This window comes from Sinocyclocheilus rhinocerous, unplaced genomic scaffold (assembly GCF_001515625.1).
Source record: "Sinocyclocheilus rhinocerous isolate Xijiao unplaced genomic scaffold, SAMN03320098_v1.1 scaffold1063, whole genome shotgun sequence".
NCBI classification, from domain to species: Eukaryota; Metazoa; Chordata; class Actinopteri; order Cypriniformes; family Cyprinidae; genus Sinocyclocheilus; species Sinocyclocheilus rhinocerous.
The window spans coordinates 132709-155032 of NW_015625586.1; the positions used below are offsets into that span (position 1 = coordinate 132709).

At 37.4% G+C, this 22324-nt stretch overlaps 2 protein-coding genes across 2 annotated transcripts in view; both read right to left on the reverse strand.

Annotated features, from left to right (window-relative positions):
* Positions 1-4836: 4836 nt before the first annotated feature.
* On the reverse strand, positions 4837-17940 carry LOC107754145 (polymerase I and transcript release factor-like). Its single transcript, XM_016570480.1, has 2 exons — positions 17007-17940; positions 4837-6350 (listed from the first exon to the last, which is right to left on the reverse strand). The coding sequence occupies exons 1-2, from the start codon at positions 17568-17570 to the stop codon at positions 5604-5606; spliced, it is 1311 nt and encodes a 436-aa protein (XP_016425966.1). The 5' UTR covers positions 17571-17940; the 3' UTR covers positions 4837-5603.
* A 794-nt stretch (positions 17941-18734) lies between these two features.
* LOC107754956 (V-type proton ATPase 116 kDa subunit a-like) overlaps positions 18735-22324 on the reverse strand; it is a 33366-nt gene continuing 29776 nt past the window's right edge. The window contains exons 17-20 of the mRNA XM_016571610.1: positions 21178-21195; positions 20613-20730; positions 20160-20331; positions 18735-19820 (exon numbers count right to left, since the gene is read on the reverse strand). Of these exons, the coding sequence (XP_016427096.1) occupies positions 19727-19820; positions 20160-20331; positions 20613-20730; positions 21178-21195 (402 nt within the window). The 3' untranslated portion in view covers positions 18735-19726. The remainder of the gene's footprint in view (positions 19821-20159; positions 20332-20612; positions 20731-21177; positions 21196-22324) is intronic.

Sequence of the window (22324 nt, forward strand, 5' to 3'; positions counted from 1 at the left end):
ATTCTATTTTAGCTAGCTAATGTTAGCTAGGTCAACAAAATAAAAGTCAAAATAATTCGTTATTATATGCAAGTATATATCACTGCTGTCAGGCAGAAACCTCATATCTCCACATTACATCATTTTTATTTTTTGTCATAAATCAGTGCTATTGGTCACCCTTTATGTCTGTCAGTGTTTCTGAAAAGTAATGGTTTTGGACATACAAGGTTTCTGACAGCGACAATATATAATCAGTATATACATGATCAACTGCTTGTTGAGCACTCTTTATCCAGAGTGTTAGTATGACTGATCCCAGACATTCTAGATTAATGGCTGAAATGTTTGTAGAGATGCTGCATGATGAGGAAGATCAGGCAATTCTTAATCCTGATTCAGAGTCTGAAATATCTAAAGCGGATGACCTAGATTATGTGTCACAGGGTCAATCTGGAGTTGTGGTTGTGAATCCAGCTCTCCTAGACGAAGCAGATTCATGTGATGACATTGAAGACTTGTCTGATGAGTCCTCTAAGAGGAAACTCAGACCCAGTCCAATAGATTGAGTAAAAATGGTTTTCACCTACTCATGTAAGCGGAGAACATGGAGGTGGCCCGTGGTGCTGTGGTACAGGTGCTCTCCAGGACAGACATTGGCCACCCCTGGCCTACACCAACTTCACTGCACAACACCCTGATTACATGGCTGGTGTGACCAATGCATGACAGCTATTCATCAAGGAGCTGGTCAAAGAGCTTGTCATGCCACATATGAAAAGGTGCTTGGAGGGTACACCCGTGCACCTTCAAAACCATATTACAGAGGCAATGGGAAGATGTGGGATAAAAAAACAAAACACAGCCACCACCCGGCCACAGGTATACATCAGACAGGAGGGTCAATCGAAGAGGAAGAGGTGCAGGATCTGGTGTTCAGTGTCAGGCCCGTTTGCAAGGAGCACACACCTGTAGTTGTCATTTGTGATGCATGTAAGCACTGAGACGGTAAACTGATATAGCGCTGTACCTGTCTGATTTTATTTTGTTAGTTTTATTTTCATCTATTCTGTCACATTCACTACAATTCACTACAGTTGCACCACAGACAGTTCAATTTCAGTGTTATCGGTTATCAGTGATATGTACATGCTATGTGTGACAAAGTGGCAAATAAATATATTTCAAGTGTTAAATGTGCTGGTCTAAATAACTGCTAAAATAATTATTTTAACAGAATGTCTTTATTCTTTTGTTTTATCATGCTTGCATAGATGGGTCATTTTTGACCCATGTGTATAAACTTGATGCAGTAACAAAAAACCTATGGAAAAAAATAAAACATTAATTTGTGGTCGTTGTAAAAACATATTTTGAATATTCATGGATCGTGGAATTTATAGATCAGGGAATATTAAATGCTGAAATAAACTGATTTCAAAAGATAAATAAAAAAATGCCCAGCGAAGTATGAAATAACATAGGAAATGAATACAGGTCATTTTAGACCCATGTTGTCTATTAGAAGGGGTTTTCATAGCTTGTGCATCAAAGGGTTAATTTTGAAGTTCAATTTCAGTGTTATCGGTTATCAGTGATATGTACATGCTATGTGTGACAAAGTGGCAAATAAATATATTTCAAGTGTTAAATGTGCTGGTCTAAATAACTGCTAAAATAATTATTTTAACAGAATGTCTTTATTCTTTTGTTTTATCATGCTTGCATAGATGGGTCATTTTTGACCCATGTGTATAAACTTGATGCAGTAACAAAAAACCTATGGAAAAAAATAAAACATTAATTTGTGGTCGTTGTAAAAACATATTTTGAATATTCATGGATCGTGGAATTTATAGATCAGGGAATATTAAATGCTGAAATAAACTGATTTCAAAAGATAAATAAGAAAATGCCCAGCGAAGTATGAAATAACATAGGAAATGAATACGGGTCATTTTAGACCCATGTTGTGCATTAGAAGGGGTTTCCATAGCTTGTGCATCAAAGGTTTAAGTGAGGTCAAATCATACATGTTTTAGCATTTGTTTTTGTTTTCTGTCGCTGTGGTCCAAAATTAGTAAGGTTTATTCCTGCCAAAAATGGGCCCTTAAGGGGCATTCATGATGACATCAACTAAATCTGTTTGCCTGCAGCGTCCAGCTGTGTTCAGGGTGGATCACTGTCTGTACTCCCACTTGTAGTCACCCTTCTGTTTGCTGCGTATTTGCATGAAGTCGCTATTGCTCATGTCTCACTGAAAATGAAGAAAATGAAATGCTTAGTTTCTATAAATGCTCTTTTTGGACTGGGGAGGAAGTTGGAAGTTTCGTAGTTTTGAAAGGTACACTTTGATTTTACTTTTTAACCCTATAAAGCAGGGGTGTCGAACTCAATTCCTGGAGGGCCAGAGCCCTGCAGAGTTTTGTTCCAACCCTGCTCCAACACACATACCATGTAGTTTTTCAAATAAGCCTGAAGGACCTGATTAGTTGGATCAGGTGTGCTTAATTAGGGTTGAATCTAAACTCTGTAGGGCTCCAGCCCTCCAGGAATTGAGTTTGACACCCCTGCTATAAAGCATGCTGTATATGCAAATTTTAATCGAAACTTTGCTGAAAAACATGTACATAGTAATTCCTTCTGCTATGTGATTGATACACTCTTAAAAATAAAGGTGCTTAAATGGTTCTTCACAGCGATGCCATAGAAGAAAGGTTCCTTATGGAACCATTTAGACAAAAAAGCTTCTTCTATGGCATCGTGAAGCACCTTTATTTTTAAGAGTGCAAGTCATACTTTTTTAGCAAGGCGTTTTAGTATAATTAAAAAAAAACATAATTTTTTACATATTTATACTGTCACACTTACTGGACTGAAGCAAACTTAGGTTTACTTGATTATGTATAATTGTTTAGAAAAATCATGTTTAAATCTTAGTATCAAAAATGATACATTGGGCTTTTGAGGAACACAATAAATCTACAGACCTTTGATCATAAAACCAAGAATTTAATCTTACACGAAGACATGTTATTAGGAAATATAGAGTGACAAGTGATATTTATATGCATTGTATTTAGGCAGTCTGCTATACAGACTATAAATATTTCACTGATTAAAATTACAAGCTATCAGAATTTCTTCTTACATCTTGTGACCATATAAATACCAAACTGCATATTCAGTTTGGGCCTCTGAATAAAAATGAGGTGTTTTATTCTTCCTTGAGGTGTCTTATCCCTCCATATTCTTATATGAGCCATAAAAGCTTGATGTATCAGATATGATACTCAACAAAGAACACATACACGCAAACTTTTATATTTGATATTTTTTCAATTGTCTAAAGGTTTAGTAAATGGTTTCATTTGAAAAGAAAAAGAAAATAGATTTGTCTGACTGTTATTTCATATGCCAGACTTTACAGGGTTAATATATCTCCAGAAGTCACAAAAAAATGGATTCCTCATGATTTGATCCTTACATATATGTTATATACTAATATACACAGTTATGCTCTCTCTTTGTTTGACTTTTGCTATGTTCCTGCCCTACATGCGCACATCTGTTAACCTAACTGACTCTAATATCTTGATTGCCATACAATGACACTTACTGCTACCGCATTATTTTTAGGAATGCCATGTTCAAATTCACATGCTATATAGACATATTTTCAAAGACCTAGCACTGAATTTAAAAGAAAATGTCCACATCGGACTGCATATTCATTGCTGGTACAGCTTGATATTGCTGTGTGTGTCATGACTGCTATCTGTACTGAATATCAGTCAGTGGCCCATGTCTGCTTCACCACAATGCTACATTTCACTACTGCTCATCAGAGCAATAACACAGGCACAAATGATCTACAGTGTGCAACTTCTGCTCTCTCTGATAGCTGTAAATAAGTCAGTAGATACAGAGAATGAAAGAGAGTTTGCCTATAGCATTTAGATTTATTCACATAAAAAAAATCAAGCCTCAGGTCTCACAGCACAAAGGTGGACACTTTTATTTGTTTATTAAAAGCAACCTACACCTAAAATCCATTGATACAGCCACAAATCTCACAAGGACAACAGCAGAGCCATAAGCAGCTTCATTCAGACCTTCACAACTATTGTCCATGTGTGCCTGCAGTAACTGCATATGTTCATAATAGCAGATCATAAATAGTGATACAAAATGTGTTTTCAGTCAGTGTGTTGTTTGTAAAAATTAGCCTATTCAAGCTATATGCACTAATGTGGGCCAATTGTTTAACATGAACGCACTTAAAGTACAATGAAAGATCAGTAATTGAGCTGAATATACTCAGATAGGATAGAACTATGATGTGTTTCTCTTTACTTCAGTGAGCTGGACTATACAATGACTATTATATCAGCACTGCTTTTCCATTGAGTAGGTCCCTGTTCACCTAATACTGTATTCATGTGTATATGACAATAAGATGATAATCTTACTTTGAGCATGTTAAAGTGTATATGTACAAACAAGGTAAACCATCAAATGAATTGATCTCAGAATGAATAAAACTGAATTCTGAAAAGTAACCTATACAGAGACTGATATTCAGCTTGATCTCATAGGTTTTTAAGAGCTTCTTGTTTACATACATAGATCCAAGATCAAAGATCAGATTACGCCATCTGTAGATGTCAAGTGAAGCAATTATTTCACATAAAGTCTGAGTCAGAGCTTGGATTACATTCAAACCAGTGATTAGACCACAAAACAACTCGCCATAATCACATCATCATTATTCAAACCTTCAGTTTCAAAAGAAAACGGTTCAGTCAGCAGTAGTTATTTACAATTATTTCTTTCCCTTTTTTGCAAAAAAGTGCATTTTACTTCAATTAGAATATTTTGCAATTCACTTTCCCTCACAACAATATTTCCGTCAGACAACATACTCTCTAGCACCTTAAAGTTTTCACTTTCAACAGCTTCCAACAGTTCATTCATGGCATTAAAACAAAGCCCAGATGTTCTACAAGATGCATAAGGCCTGCTATTAATTTGTACTGTTGAAATCAGCAGCCATCACATCACATGATAATAAAGAACACAAGGTGTTCATTAAATATAGGCACTTTAATATAGATATATATTGGCAATATCTGGTTGCAACCGGGTAGCCTTGATAACAAATTAACTAGTTAATATTAAATGTCTAATAGGAATTAAATGCCATGAGAGTGTTTATGAAAATATTCTTGTGGAGTGCAAACCTCCTCACATCCACCTTTTCTGAAAATACTATAACATTCTTTTTTTTAAAAGATTTTAAAAGATTAAGTGTTGGTAATCACAATAAAAATTATTTGATTTTTTTTCTGAGTATTATTCCGTTCTAGACACAAAATTGACCATTAGCTGATTTAAAAATTGACAACTGAACAAAACAAAACAAAAAAAGCAACCTTGGGGTTGAGAAGATAATAAGAAAAAATCAAACAAACAAACTAAATGTTCAGCCAAAGGTCCAGTTGACTCCTTTAATCCGTCCTCAAGCACATCTCAGTTCCCTACATCCTTTTAGCCTTATTTACCTCCAGACCTCCACATTATTTTTCCGTGTTGAGCTTTTCCCAGGGCTCAGCATGTTGGACTTATTGGCCGGCCTTCTCCCTCGACCTCACCGTCTCCTGGAACACCAGCCGTGATTGATCAGCTGCCTCTAATAAGGCCTCTATCTCCGGGCTGTCAAGATTGACCAGTTCACCTTCCTCCACCCTTGACACTAGACCTCCTTCCTGCACTGCAAGACCCTCCTGGACCTCCTCATTCTGCTCCACCTGCTCCTCCTCTTCCTCTGGTTCTGGTGTGGGTTCGATCTCACCCTCACGGACCTTCTTGACGTGGAAGGTGAAGGGCCGTACGCGGTAGGTGGTTGATTTGGAGCGGGCGTAGACGGGGTGGTCAGGATTCAGTGACTTCTTCATCTTCTCTCTGGAGCTGCGGATCTTCTCGCGGCGTTCGGTGTTAGGTGTCATCTTTGTTCCTAGCTTACCCATCTTCTTGCCCAGGGTCGTCTTGGTCTTCTCAAGGTTCTCTCGGGTTCTCTGACGTGTCTTCTCCAGGTTCTCTTTAGTTCTCAGTCGGGTTTTCTCCAGGTTCTCCTTGGTTTTCTGTCTGGTCTTCTCCATCTGCTCCTTGCTGAAAGCCATCTTCAGCTTGTCCACCTTCTGGAGGCTGCTGCGTTTGATGCGCTCAGCACGAGATTCCTCAATGATTTCCTCAACCTCAACTTCCTCCTCAGAGCCATGTTCTTCCTCTCCTCCTTCACTCAGCACCTGCTCTCCTTCCTCTCCTGCAGCCACTGGCTTCTTAGAGACCTTCACAGGTTTCACCTTGTCCTGAGAGAAAAGGTGAGAAAAATTAAGGAACTAAGATTAGATTAGACCAGACAGATCAGAATATCTTTCCAGATTCGAACCTAAGCAGTTGGTGTTAAATTAGCCCTGAATAGCACCATTTACAGTGAATCAGAGAAACTTTCACTTTCAGTATTATTGTCAGACAAAAAGTACTGAATATAAAAAGCAAGTATGTGCAAATACATGTTTCATAAGAGTGTACTCAGCAGACTTTGTTCCTGTCCATAATACTCAGGGGGTTCATGACCCTTTAAACTAGTTTCATGACCCTTAAACTAGTAAACTAGTTTCTTTTGAGGGCCAAAGAACAGGTGGTGAGCCCAATATTTGAGCAATATTTGTCCCTGATGTTTTTCAATCAGAATAAAAAGATATAGCCTATGCTTTCATCAAAAGTTGACTAAGTATATTACTGTAGTATTATTGCAGTGTTCGTTTTGTCTTTAAGCTGATTGCTTTGGACAATTTTTTTTTCTTGGTGGAATACGTCTATAAAAAAAAATTTTTTTTAAATACTGACAGGATATATGGACATAAAATATTGATTGGGGTTGAAATAATTTCGTAATATTTTATATCCTGTTCCCGATCATCCTGTTGAGGTATATTCTGCAATAAAGCAGCTGACTGTACGCTGCTGGCTTAACTTTGAATGCTGACTTCATTATGAGAAGCTAATATCTAACGAGTTCAATGACTATATTTTGGCTTCATAACCAGTTGGACTTCATTCTGTCTCAGGATTTATAATCGCTCTATATTGTTACTCCTAAACCTGTTCTTAACATGTTGTTCTATATCCCTTTGAGTCATTCAGTCCTCGTTTGCAGATCATGCGGATAGACTGATATTTTGAATTCAGGACATGCTTTAACTCGTCTGAGCACTGGGAAAGATAATCACCATGATTACACGGGTGGAGGAGCTTTGTAGTAAGATAATGAACTTGTTTCTATGCAACCAGAATGAGAAAATGTCAATGTGATTAATTTTAAATACGGGCCATTACTAAAATCATATTGAGTCCACAGACGAGTACAGCACTCCCTCTAGAGGGCACTGTAAATGGGATAGTCACATGTAAATTAGGAAAAACACTTTTAAAGCAAAACATTTTGCAAAGTTAGACAGATACATGAATTAATATATATATATATATATATATAATTATTATTAAATTTTTATTTAAAATGGACATCACAGTTACATTGGACAAACCATATGCACTTGCTTAAGTGTTTTAGCACACATGCTAATTTTCAACACCAGTCCACGGGAGGCTTTTCAGAAAGCAAAAAAAATAAAAAATTTACATTAATAAAATAAAACCAATAACAATACTAATAATAATAAATAATAATAACAATGTTAACAATAAAAGTAATAATAACAATACTAATAAAGAAAAAGGGAAAAATAAAAAAATATACCATAAAATTACAAAAAAAATAAAAATAAGGAACAATATATATGATTCAGTCTCTCTTGTGCATTCAGTTAGAGCCGTATGAGCAATCCAAAGAGATTTATTACCAAAAAACATCCCAGAATTCCCATGGAGAACTGCTTGCAAATAAATAACCCCATGCAACACCACACACACACACACACACATGCAAAGGCATCTACATTTGAGTGAGACAAGCCAACATATCTTAGCCACATCAATTAAAAGGGAATGTCAGCAGATATTTGAACAAGATATGTAGATACTTGAAAACATAAATATTAGGGGAAAAAAGATGAATGTGCTCTACCCATAAAACAGATGTTATTTTGAGAAGAAGCATAGTGATGGTCTCTTCGCTCCGCTTATAATGTGACATATAATGTTATTTAAGCATATGACAATGTAAAAACTGCTGGTTTATTCGTTCTCTTGATCATAATGGCTGTATCCAAAAGTACAACACACCCTCTGGTGGTCAAAAGAAGAACTGACACTTGCACATAATGCAGGGATCTCTTTACAATTTACAATTAATCATCTTTGTTATCCCTGAATCTGTTTTTTCTCTGGCCCCATGCCAATGGAAGTCCTCGTAAACTTGCATGCGCTTCCTTATCTGGTTGTGTAGGCTGAAGATGTATGTATGTGTTTAGTTTAGGCCGGCCTTTCCTCTCTTTGCATTCCATCTGTTTCATTCCCTGAACAGGGCTCATTCATTCACTCCTTAACCTATTACTGTATCACTCTCCCATTCTGCACACTAAATAGTAAATACTGATGCTGTCACTATAGTAACCACATCCACTGACTGACTCACAGGCTGCTCAGAGGACTGAAGACCTGCAGGTATTGTGCTGTGCGTGTGTGTGTGTGTGTGTGTGTGTGTGAGTGAGAGAGAGAGAGAGAACAGACACCTAATAAACATCCTGAACGGCATAGTGTTAGATGTGCGCTTTACTTGATGTCTTGGCTGACTTTGGTGATGCCTCCATTTGAGTTTAGCAGCTACTGTTTGTCTTACAGTCATTTGCAGTGTCAAAACAAACCATTTCCATTTTTGATCCAGAAAGGTTTGTCCTTATGTGAATCTGGGTTCAATAAACACCCTAAAACTCCAGTACAAGTCAGAATATAGAGGGCCAGAGATGACTGAGGTGTTACACAATGCTGGAAATGTGCACTGATCATTGCACATGCACCGCAAACACTCCAAACAGCCAAAGCCAACAGAGAGAACTCAAATAACAAAATGCAGTTCCCATTGCTGATAAGACATATTTATGACCAGTAAATTATCAAATCACTAAAAAAGTTCAATTTTGGAACCTGATTGCATTTATGTAGTACTGGCAAAAACAATAGTAGTGCAAATACAGTAATCATAAACACCACATTAATACTGCTGCCAGTGTGTCTGGTGCCATGTAATACCCTCAAATTCCTGTTCAATAGCTCTAGGCTAAAAAGAATGTCAGTCCACACTGTATATATAGAAGGATCCCCCATCTAAGCCCCTAAAAGAGGCGAACAATTACCCAGATTAACAGCTATCTGTGGACCATGGCACCATGACAACCGTTGCCAAGACAGCGGCAAAAACATTTGGTCCAGTACTTCGAATGACATACAACCAAACAAAATCAGCCGGTGATGAGTAGATAACAGCTGTGTGTGTGTGTGTGTGTGTGTTTGAGGCTTGATGTTGAAAGGCATGTTAAGGTTGAGGCACTGAGCAGCTGTTGACTTCTGTTGGGTTCAGAGCAACAGCTGTACAGCAGAACTCCTACCTGAAACAACCGTAAATAACTTTAAACATGACTTTAGTATGGGTTTTATGACAGGTATTGCAAAAATATGATCTCTCTCTTGCATAAGAGACAAGATCTGTGTCATGCCAGTCAGGACACCAGAACCACAAGTGCACATGCACTAGTTTTTGAATGGTAAGATACCATTAACAAATGAATCAAACAGGCACAACAACACACACTATCGGTTCTGTCTCTGATTGGCTAAAGGCTATATTAAACTACTGTGGCTGAAACAGCAGCCATCTGCTGTTTTTTATGTATCTGACAGCTTCATAATGTCAAAGAGGTAAAGGCTTTTCACCCATTAACCTCCTTATACATAGGGCTTCTGGGTATACAAGTGACAGTATGTATACCAATATTAAGCAGCTCAATTGTTTTCAACATTGATAATAATTAAAATAAATAATTGTGAGCATCAAATCATCATATTAGAAGGATCATGTTACACTGAAGACTGGAAAATCATGCTGGAATGAATCTGGAAATTCAGCTTTGCATCACAGGAATAAATTACATTTAAAATATATTACAATAGACGAGTTATTTTAAATTGTATTAGTATTTCACAATATTACCCTTTCTACTGTAATTTTTGATTAAGTAAATGCAGCCTTGATGAGCATAAGAAACTTTTAAAAGCATTAATTAATAAAATAAAAAAAATGATAAAATAACCGACCCCAAACTTTTGAACAGCAGTATAAACGTGTATATCTCAATTTCTCTCATTCACACACACACACGATGTTTTATTTGTATTGTAGTCATTGCATTTTCTGCCACCTTGATGCTCCTAATAAGCCAAACATGCTTTTATTATCCAGCGCTCTGAACACACAAGAACAAGAGCTCAAATGGCACTGTATCTGAGGGAGTAAGAGCTGTTGAACTAAAGTGGACAACATTCAGTACACTCTAAACAAAAATGGTGCTAAATAGCACTAAAAGTGGTTTCATTGGCTCATAATCATAGGGTAAACACTTTAAGTGCTATATAGCACCTATCTTTAAACATGTTATACAGCATATATTTGTCAAATGGTGCTATGCAGAACCCAAAGCGGAACCCCATTCTCCTCCTTAGATTCCCATTCATATGTTTGCTATGAATGGGAATTTACTACAGTCAAAAAGTCTTGTGTGGGGGCCCTGGAATATTTCCTTATAGGGGGGTCTTGTGGACAAAAAGGTTGAGAACAACGTTATCTTCAAGAAATACACTATATTTTAATGTCGTTTTTTAATCCGTTCCCCAACTAAACTAAGAGACTAAGAGAGAGTTAGAGAACTTTAAAGAACTATACAGAGGGTTAACGGGTTCACTGTTTGGCAGTGGTGCTCTAAAGCACCTCAAAGAACCGCTAAAGAACCTTTTTTTTTTTTTTGGTGCGTGTATAATTGACCCTTCGCAAAGACCCCACCCCCATTCCTTACTGTTGCTATGTCTGACAGGCTATGTCAGAGCAGGTTACTTTTGGTATGAAACAAAGTCTCAGCTTTCAAATTGTCATTTTGTAAGAAATTCAAACAATAAATACAGTTTTGTTGCTATTTAATGTGTTGTTACAGATCACTCTAGTTACTCTCTTACATATCTTCCTCTTTATTAGTTATAGAATGAAATAAACATGAATGAACATCAGAAGGTATCTTGTTTTAACTGCGGAAAGACGTAAATATACCAATTTTGAAGACCACCGATGTTAATCTACTCTCCTGTCTGGTTTGTTTGTTGGACATAAATGGCAGATTTGCCGTTATGATTGGTCAGATTGCCTGTCAATCAAACTCCCTGCGACGAGTCAATTGGAATAGAATGACTCCTAATCCTGGTTTATTAAAAGTAAAGGTGAATTTTAGCTTCAGATGTGCGTGGCTGTGTCTGGCTCTGCTCCGTATTCATCTGCAGCCCTGCCCCATGCAAGAAGGCAGTCATTCCAGGACCAGCATGCAGTTGCCATTTCCTGTATCCCATATTTGACATATTATGTAACATATTATAAAAATAAGAAGTTAAAGTGACCATCTCTTGTGATGCTTTGTAAACATATGCACACACAACATACCTGTGGCAACTCATGCCTCATTTATTCTCAGCCCATTCATCAAACAGCACATTCTGGCCCGGACTAACAGGCAGTCTACCTACACACACGCTCACACTGTACACACACTGCTGTCTGGGTAAATCTGATACCCTGAATTCAGTGCAAAAATAGAGCAGAGGCCACCCGTAATGTTGGAGATCATGCAAACCCCCATAAGTCACAGCCACACCTCATCATCATCCGCCCAGCACACCACCACCAGCAAACACCTTCACCAACCCCACTTAGAATCCAGCTTTTTCTTACCAGACTGCAAGAGAAATTACAAAACAGTCCTTGTCTGTGTGCACGGGTAACCTAATACCATTTAGGTAATGCACGTACCTAAAATAGTACAATATTGATATGCATGTTTACCACAGGTGCACAGCTGCAAAAGCAAATCATGCAATGGAAATGTCTTCAAATTTGGTACCAGTACTGAAGCAACCAAGAGGTCAGAGGTCAGTGGCTATTTCATCCAATAAACTAAAAGTAACCTTATATAGCTCTGCTTGTGTTAATAAATTCAGCTGTTCTGATACTAACTTCTAATGAGAGTTTCTGAGAATAATGCTGTTAATGTCAGTTCTGAATAAATCAATTAAAACGTCCATTTATTTATAGCATAGCAAATATTAATGTGTACTCTCTCACACACTCACACTTGTCACCTACAGGAGTCCAATTTTACAGGGGTAATTTATGTAGGTCTCAGAGGTCTGTGATTAGATTTCTGATAAATGCCAGTATGTAACCTGCAGCCTCAGCGGCATTCCACCAGAGAAGACTGAAACTGAGACTTCAAGAGCAATTAAATCCACACACACAAACATATATGCACATGGACACACACACACACACATACACTCATTGTGAACTATTATTACAGTTTAAATAACTGTTATTCCCGTGATGCAAAGTTGCATTTTCAGCATCATTACGCCAGTCTTCAGTGTCACATGATCCTTCCTTCTCAAGAAACGTTTGTACTCAAGAGATTTTGTAGAAACAGTGATACATTTTTTCAGGATTCTTTGAATAGAAGGTTCAAAAGAACAGCATTTATTTGAAATAGAAATATTTCGCAACATTATAAATGTCTTTACTGTCATGTTTGATCAATTCAAAGCATCTTGTATCCATTTCTTTAAAGCTGCAGTCTGTAACTTTTTGGGTTAAAAATGATCCGAAATCAATATTTGAGCAAGTGCATAACCAGCCACTAGAATAGACTGACTGCCACACATACTCTTCAGAACATTAGATTCATCCGCGCTGGAGTCGCGCCGACTCACAACCCACGCAAGCTAGATAATTCCGCACACAGCTGCAATTCCAGGTTTTCAAACAGAGATGGTGACAAAGATGCAAAACTTACGGACTGCAGCTTTAAATAAAAAAATCTGACACCAAACTTTTGAATGGTAGTGTATATAGTGTCCAACTCATTCAAAAGTCTGTGATTACAGTAAAATCTATTTTTGTTCCCCTAGAAATAATGTTATTGTAGTAAAACCAATAATTTATAATAATAATAATAATAATATATAAATACATTATGTCATTGAATAAAGAAAAAACTATCTACTAGCATTAAAACCAGATGCTCTTTGGATCATCTTAAGTCATGCAGCATAACAGATTTTACACAGATTTGTGGCGTTCATGCAGTTTAGGTGCATGCACAAAAAAGACTATTTGATTTTCAAATTCAGTGTTAATTGATATACTAATGATATAATTTGTAATTGTTTATATTGATTTAGGAAAAAAGCAATACAAAAGCATTTTCACTTGTGGTTTCAGATCATATAGAGGCAGTGACAATATTTGCATATTTATGTTGCCACTACATAAAAACGAATTGCATATATCTACAGTGCCCATGTTTTTCACACAGCTAATGTGTGTTTGGGAGTTTGCTCATTCCCAGGAGAAATACACATGTGATCCCTCTGGTGCATCTTCTCTGATTATCCCTAACAGACTATAATGAACCTCATTAGGCAACATATGCCCAGAGAAATTATGGGAAATAGCTGAACAGAACATAATTTCACAAATATACCAATAAATGACCTCACTCACTCCTGTCATCTTCCATCATTCAGTTCCATCTGCATTAAAAACATTAGAGGCCAATTACATCAGCACAGTTTCCCCCCTGCGGCCCCTCAGAGCAGCGCTGGAAGGAAATGACTCGTTAGTGGGGCTAAATGCAGTAACGCTGGTGCAGGGTAAACAACAGCAAAGTGCTGGAACACACTGAACCTCAGCCTGTCCATGTTACACGCACATTAGACGCTTCTGCTCCAGCGCAGTAATGTCAGATCACAGACAGAAAGGAATAACAACATAATTACTGGCACAAAATAACATCTGTGGGTTTAAAAGAGTCATTAAACACAATTATATAACGGAAAACTATTAATGTACCATCCACTGCACTGTCAATCACACAGCTAATGATATTACCATATAGGGGACAATGGCTGACATAGGTGATTTACTGTATTTAATACTGTAAAATGGTAATATAAAAAGTTTATTTATAAAAATAACATTTAAATAGTTTATTTATAAAAAAAATACAGTTATTTAATTTTCATGTCAATTGTCACTGTAAATCACACTGCAATATTACTATATGGCTGACAATGGCTGTTATCATACAAGGTAATTTATTGTATTTAATGCTGTAAATGTAATTAATTTATTGTATTTAATACTAGAATGTATTTTAGTATGTATTTAAAAAATAAAATGTAATTAATATTACATTTTATATATTTTATATTTATGCAAATTGTCAGTGTCAATCACACTGCTATAAAGATATTACCATGTAGGTGACAATGGTAATGATACGCAAGGTAATTTACTGTATCTAATACTGTAAAAAGTAATTTTTATATTTAATACTAAAATGTATTTTTAGTGTTATTTAATAATAACAACTAATTTATATTAAATTATATTTTTAAATATTTTTATTTTATATGTAAATTGTCAGTGTCAGTCACACTGCTATAATGATATTACCATATAGATGACAAAGGCGGATTTAGGTAAATTATTGTATTTAATGCTGTAAAATTGAATTATTTTATTTAATACTAAAACATATTTTTGTGTAATTAATATTATGTATTTAGTACTAACATGTAATTAATATAAAGTTATATTTATTGTATTTAAAAAAAAAAATATATATATATATATATATATATATATATAGTCAGGCGGTGCTTCTAAAACTGAAGGATTCTCTTTCCCTCTGGACTGACGGTAGTGTCATTATAGTAGCCTTGAAGACATTACCGCATTCTGCGCTATAATTAGACTGTAAGTGAGAGTTTGAAGGGGGATGGGGGTCTCAGAGTGAGTCTCCATCCATCTATACTGCGATCCAGCACGCTCTAAACACATTTAATCTGACTCCAACACAGTCCAGCTCGCTTGCACAAGACTCTCTTTACAACTGCGCTCCACACAGCAGCGAAATCCTACACTCCACACACTGATCTAGCATTTGAGCAAAACACGAAAGAAAGAATACACTTTCTACGAAGTGTGGTGCTATTTTTAGAGTAACTAAACACCGTTTGCACCATTGCACGTTTGCACACAGTAGCTGTTTCAGCGCAAAAACATTTGCTAACCTTATTCACTAATCACTAAAACATCCTATTCCCACAATTTAGTTTAACCAAGCGTGAACTGGCACTGACTTGAGTATTTAAATAATGTCATGGTCAGTCTTTCAGCTCAAAAGCATATGTCTATTGCTCAATTTTATGAAAAAAAAAGGTATTTGTTCACATCATTTTTCTTGATCATTCTCAAATTGCATATTCATATTCTATACAACAGTGTGAGTAAACCATACATTCTCAATAAAGAAAGGTTTACTTGGGAGGTACCATAATGTACAAAAGCCAAAAGGTACATCTTTGTGCTTTATTTATCCTTAAATGATACATCATCAGTACCGAAAGTGTGCATATTAGTACCTTTTGAAATAGTACTGACCCAGTGACAGTTTTGTACTAGATAGATAGATAGATAGATAGATGATCAAATCTTAGCCATATGCACAGCTAAAAACTTTTTTTTTTTAAAGGCTCCTTTTTGACGTACATGCCGTATTTGCAGTTCACTCATGGTATGTGCTGATCCAGCATTGTTCAGAGGTCACTGTGAGGTTAGACATGAACCTTTGAAGGTTTACTTAGGAGTGGATTGACACTTTATGATACTGAGTGGGGAATTCAAGGCCAAGCCCTACAGAGGAATCCATGTGTACTCCAAAAAAGACCTGGGAAGGAAGACTGCAAATACATACTCATGCAGCAGACCCTAGCAAAACAACATGATCATGCTTATCAATTATATTAGTATAGCACATTATATTAGTATAGTACATGAATTATATAAGTTGATTAGCAAGTATATTATAGTAACTGAAGTGTTTGATTGCATCATAAAAAGCTAACTCCAAGGTAACAATTTAAGGTCATGATTAAGGTCATAGGGAACACATCACTGATGAAACAGAAGGTGGTCTAAGACTTTGCCTATTTTGTTTTTTTCTTTTCTTTTGGTCTATCCACCCCAAATACACTTACTGTAGTAATAGCCTGAACATGAAAAAAAAATGCATGGAACTGGATTTATACATTTATAGGTGGTTTGAAAGCAAATCATGTGTTAATGCGTCTCAGCCTGAATGATATGATCAAATTCACAATTTTCCCCAAATTTCCACAAGTGTGCATCATTACTATGACAGCCAGTGTGGAAATGTCAGCAAAAGCAACTGCAGTCTGAATGAATGAATGAATGAATGAATGACTGACTAACTAACTAACTAACTAACTAAATAAAATAACATCTGGCCACACTAAAATTGCCGTTTCAACAGTCAGATTTGTTCTAAAAAATAAAAAATAAACTAGACTACAACAGCAAGAAAAAGACCACAGACCACCTGGACTCAAGCTTTTATAACCAACCACAATTAGCTCCAATTCTACAATCAGAAGGTGGTGTAGCCCATTGGTTAGAGCTGGGAATGGTAACCAAACTACTGCAGGTTCAAACCCTGCAAGAAGTGAGCCATGCAGCTGAGTAAGGGTTCCTTTAAGTTGCTTTTGAATGAAGTATGAGCTAAAAGACTAATTAGTATCCATTAGTTAAGACAAATGAAAGGAGATGGAGTGCCAGGCTTGCATATCAAAGACTTTGCAGTCAGACGCTCTGTCAAGCACCCATTACTCACCTGGAAGATAAGCACTTTGAAGTTCTTCCTCTTGAGGAGCTCATGCTCATTGTTCTCCAGTTTTTTGATCTGTCCCACTTGCTTCTCCAGGTCCGTGCGCACGCTCTTCACATTGACGTTCACCTTCCGCACCTTGTCCAGGAGCTTGTTGACCGTCCCGGCCGTCACAACGTGACTCTTGGACAGCTTGGCCAGCTCTGTCTGGATGCTGCTCATGTTCTTCTCCGTGGTCTCCTGCTTGGCCTCCAGACCTGTCTGAGTCTGCTGGATCTGGTCCACCACACCTATGATCTTGTCTAGGAGTGCCAGGACCTTCATGCCTGTAGCCTGGGCCTCGGACTTCTGGGCCTCACCGCTGCCGCCTCCATCGAGTCCCGGCCCCAACACCAGGTCCACCTCTTCCGCCGGGTCATCATCGTCATTGTCGTCGCCTCGTTTTGATTTGAACACCTTGGAGGCGGTGGCAGGTTTGGTGGCAGCAGGCATCAAGGAGACCTCCTCGTCGTCATCATCAGAGACTTCGGCGAAGACGGCACGCTCCAGTTTGAAGTCTGTGTCGGCCATGGCTTGGTTTCAAGTAGACTCTGATGAAACACACACAAGCTTACTTGCAGACAGAGGGCAGAAGCATGCACACTCGTGGCCCAGTGTGCAAGAATGCAGTCCTAGGATAAAAATAAAGCACTAAAAAAAGACTTGAATGACAGTAGACACCCAACAATCACAGCGCAACGACTCCAACACTTCTTGGCAACTTCTAACCAATCTTCAAGTCACCTCCACTACTTACTACCACTAAGTACTACTCTCTAGGTTTGCTGTAATGCCTCAAACTTTCCCTCAAGTCTACTCTGGGATCTCGGCCAGTCGGTGGAAGCAGACTCTCTCTCCAAGGTGTGTGTGACCACAGCTCCCTGTGAAGCCCGTCCGTCAGGTCTTCCCTTTCCCTCCTTAGACCAGCCCTCTGCTGTGATCACTTACTGTAAGGTCACACCCACACTGACCCTTTAAGGGGAGTCTCCACCCTCACCAGAGCCTGACAAGGGACACTAGAACACATACCCACCCTCTCATTTACGCAAGGGTATGAGACAAATGGCTCAAATCAATTTATGACTCATTAAACCGTAAACCTGATACTGAAAATTACTATCAAAGACACGCTGCATTATTGGAAACACCATTACAATATAGCACAATAACATGTTCCTAACGTGTTGATATTTAGTTCAATAGGATTAAGACGTTTCTGTTTGTATGGCTACAATGGCGTTTGCGAAGTTCCAGACCAGAGTATGTGAGTTTTTGTGATTTTGACTGGAGCGAGGAGCGGTTTTTTTTTTTTAAGTTAAATGTTTGCTTATCACCCCAGCTCTAGCAAGTGTGAGCGATTAAAGGAATTTTTTAAGTTGGGAAAGGGGAAACTGTAAAGCTTGGTTCTTTTTGTTAGCGTAGAAAAATACAAACTGGTCAAATTTAGTCTGAAATGTAATTAAGCAATATCACAAGAGTACGAGTGCTGTCGTTCCAAATATCAGCATGGCTAATGTGAAACAACAGCAATAACTCTTAAAGAAAACAGAAATATTATTTAATCATTTCATGTTTATTAAAAGTAATAATTATGCTATATATTATTAATAATGCTTCTTAATAATTAATAATAAATAATCCTTTAATTGTATTATACATGTACAGACATGATTTATTAACAGATATTTTCTCACATGTATGTTAAAAAGAAAAAGAAAAACAGAATTATGAGTTCAGATCCACTCTTTACTCTTTATTGACGAACAAAACAGACATAATCATTAAGCTTCGCTTACTGCTTTTACTTGGTATAGTTATTTTCTCCAAGACTCCCTCTGACATCTATCAAACCAACGATTTTTTTTTTCAGGAGCCAATGCATGTTCATGTTGTAAACACAACAATCAAAAACCCAGAACTGGGCACTGCAGCAGATTCATGAGATTAGCATAGTTTAGATGTGTATTTGCATTTAAATCACAATAGCAATAGCAATAGCTAAACACACACACAAAAAACAGCAACACAGTTCAAGGCCAACTAAAATATAATTACTCTTTACTTACATTTTCCAAAGGAATGCAAAGATCTGCAATAAATCTGGGGGATTATCTGCATCTAGTAATCAGATATGCTTGATGAGGATATCCTCTCGGCAGAAGCTTGTGAAATGCCATAAAGTGAAGCTTTCTTTGCTGCATTTGAAATGAGGTCCCTTTGCATGAGAACTATTATATAAATGTGTCAACATAAAGGATAAAAGATACATAAAAAACAAACTCTAATAATTTAAGAGACTGGAAAACATAGACAAAATCTCCACCTATGCTATAATGGGAGGGAAACTGTAATGATATTTTGCCTTGATTGAGTAAAACATGCTGTTCATACTCCTGTGTGCTGTATGGCAACACCACTCGAGTTTGTATTATTACATATCAATACATATCGCTGCAAGAATTGAAGAGTTACGAAATCATTGCAAATACGTTATGCAGTTCTAGCTCAGATTATTTTCAGCTTCAACTATTTACATCTAGTTTACCTGCTTGTAAATTATTCCATTTATGTCCTGATCTAGAACACCTGAGAAATGTAGAGCCTTACAAAGTCAGTGTTCACAAGAATCATGAAATGCTGTAGTTTGGAGGTGTGGCAGTTGGGGAGGGAGAGAATGTGGGTGTGGTTTAGTCTTCAAACTTGCCCTCCAGAATGCTGTCAAAAGTAAAAGGCATGAACTTGAAGCCCTGTCCAGTGTAGAATTTATTCTGGAACTCCACCCTACAGAAAATAAGTGGGGAAACAGGGTCAGTGGATTGCAATTCTGAGTTTAAAATAAAATAAAATAAAGGTTATTGTCTAGCTCCACATAACTTTTTTAGTTTGGTTTTGTACATAGATTTGATAAAAATCTAGATACCATCTTTTCAGGAAGTGAGTTTGGTTTTAGAACGCAGTTTTTGTGTAAAGAATAACATTAAGCACTCAGAATAGTCAATACAACTGTATTTTGCTAGACTAGCAGTGTATGTATAGCCATTGATAGGGAGCGACATCTGCTCTTGAAACTGTTCAACTGTTTTAATTTATAAAAGGCAAGCATTGTGTGTGTGCCCTTACCAATGCAATCTGAGAGCATGAAGGAAGGCAGACAGCCCTTCCATGATCAACAGAATAAACACTGTCAGTGTAGCAAAGAAGGCAAAGATGATTGACAGCGCAAAGAATCCACCAAAATTCCTAGAAGCCAGACCCATGTGCATCACCATTGTCCACAAGACCTCAGAGAGCTCTGGAAGAAAACAGAAACACTTAAAAAAATATCTTGTAAACGATTACAAATTGCTTAGTGAGAGGATAAACATGTACTGACATTTGTACAGGGCTGCAGTTTATGAATTTTCATCACATTTTCCAATCATTCATGATTAGAGGATGGATTTTCTTCATTTATTTATTTAATAGAGATTACAAAGACCTTAATTACTAGTCTACAAAGTAAAACTGAGCATAATCAAATTTCCATGTATTTTCAATACAATAAATGTGAGTATGAGTGTGTGCATTACTTACGCGCATGGGCCAGACTCAGCGCCCAAAGCCGTAGATAAGAGGCAGTATTTGAGATGCAGCCTAAGCAGTATTCTATAGTGTGAATGGCTTGATGCACTGCAACATCTGCAAAATTAAACTAAATAGAGAGAGAAAGAGAGCAATAAGAGCTGTTCGGACTCATGAAAATACAAAAATCGAATCCCACTCCCAGCTCAATCACAGCATGATTAAGCAGCCCTGAATCTCACGGGCATGAGAACAAAATCACAGCGCGGGGCGCTTTCAGATCATCAGCATCATTTGATGTGATATATATCCTAATCACAGCACAGCTCACTGGATCATTCCCATGTAATGATGGTGGCTAAAACAAAGGAAAATGAGTGTCTAGAAAAGAATCTATCTAGATGTACTGGAAAAGGACCGAACACCAACTACAGGAGACTACCCAACACTGAAGCCTTGCAGGAACACACACACAAGCCGCAGAGCAAGAGGACTGTACAGGGTGATGGCGCACATACACACACAAACACAAATGTAAAAACATCTACACAGAGTCGAGAAGGCTGTCTGCTCTTACCACTTCCTCCTCTGACTGCTTGAAAGGTAATCAGACACATGCACAGACAGACACACAGGGTTAAAGACAGAGTTAGAATCTGATGAAGAGTTAGTGAGAGGAAAAATACACTTTGGTTTACAGAAAATGCAAAGATCTAATGACGAACACATAACAAAATGCAGTGGCCCCAAAAAGTATTCAGACACTTAAGCCACACCTACAAATGCATGAATGACTAATTAAACAAAATACAACAAAGCAAGTGGCATTTTTTTAAACAAGCACAGCACACTAAGTAAAACATTTCATAAAAAGATTTGTTAGCTTTGAAACAGACATGATTTGGACAACAGTTTGGACATTTTCTGTTTGTCAAAAGAGTAATGTGATGTGACTAACTACACCTGCTAGGACACCTTTGTGAAACTGAGGGGGGCTGACTCTATGGCTACGTTCACACGGCAGGCAAATTGGGTCAAATCTGAATTTTTTTGGACATTTTCTGTTTGTCAAAAGAGTAATGTGATGTGACTAACTACACCTGCTAGGACACCTTTGTGAAACTGAGGGGGGCTGACTCTATGGCTACGTTCACACGGCAGGCAAATTGGGTCAAATCTGAATTTTTTTTTGCTCACATATGACTCAGATCTGTTGTGTGAACAGCACAAACCACATGGAATCTGATCTTTTCTATTCCGATTTGTGCCACTTCCATATGTGGAACTAAATCCGATATAGGTCAGATGTTTTGCAATGCGACCACAGCCTGAACAGTCATATCTGAATTCATGCGACTTTCACGTCACTCGATTCTGTGATTCTACACTCATGGGAGATACTTCAAAGATTTTACAAACCCAAAGTTATCAAGACAGTTGCGAAAGGTAGTCAGTGAAAGTACAGTGATGTGTCAGAACTCATAAGTATTACAGTGGCAACTCTATATACAAGCAAAACATGAAGGCTCATATCATAAGTTTTAAAACTCAATTTTTTACTTTATTTTTCATATTGCCTGTGCATAATTTAGCTGGCTTCTGCAGCTGAACACACTATAAATAAACGCATAATCGCTTACTTTATGTCCTCCGTGTTTACTTTCGTACAATGGTGCACTGCGCAAGTGTTGGCAAATCCAGTTTTCCCGCAGAATTGGGCTACT

Excerpts from the sequence above, each read along its gene's own strand:
- LOC107754145 (XM_016570480.1), bottom strand. The coding sequence starts at position 17,570 with ATGGCCGACACAGACTTCAAACTGGAGCGTGCCGTCTTCGCCGAAGTC. Across the intron at positions 6,351-17,006 it reads TCAAAGTGCTTATCTTCCAG|GACAAGGTGAAACCTGTGAA; the intron begins GTGAGTAATGGG and ends CTTTTCTCTCAG.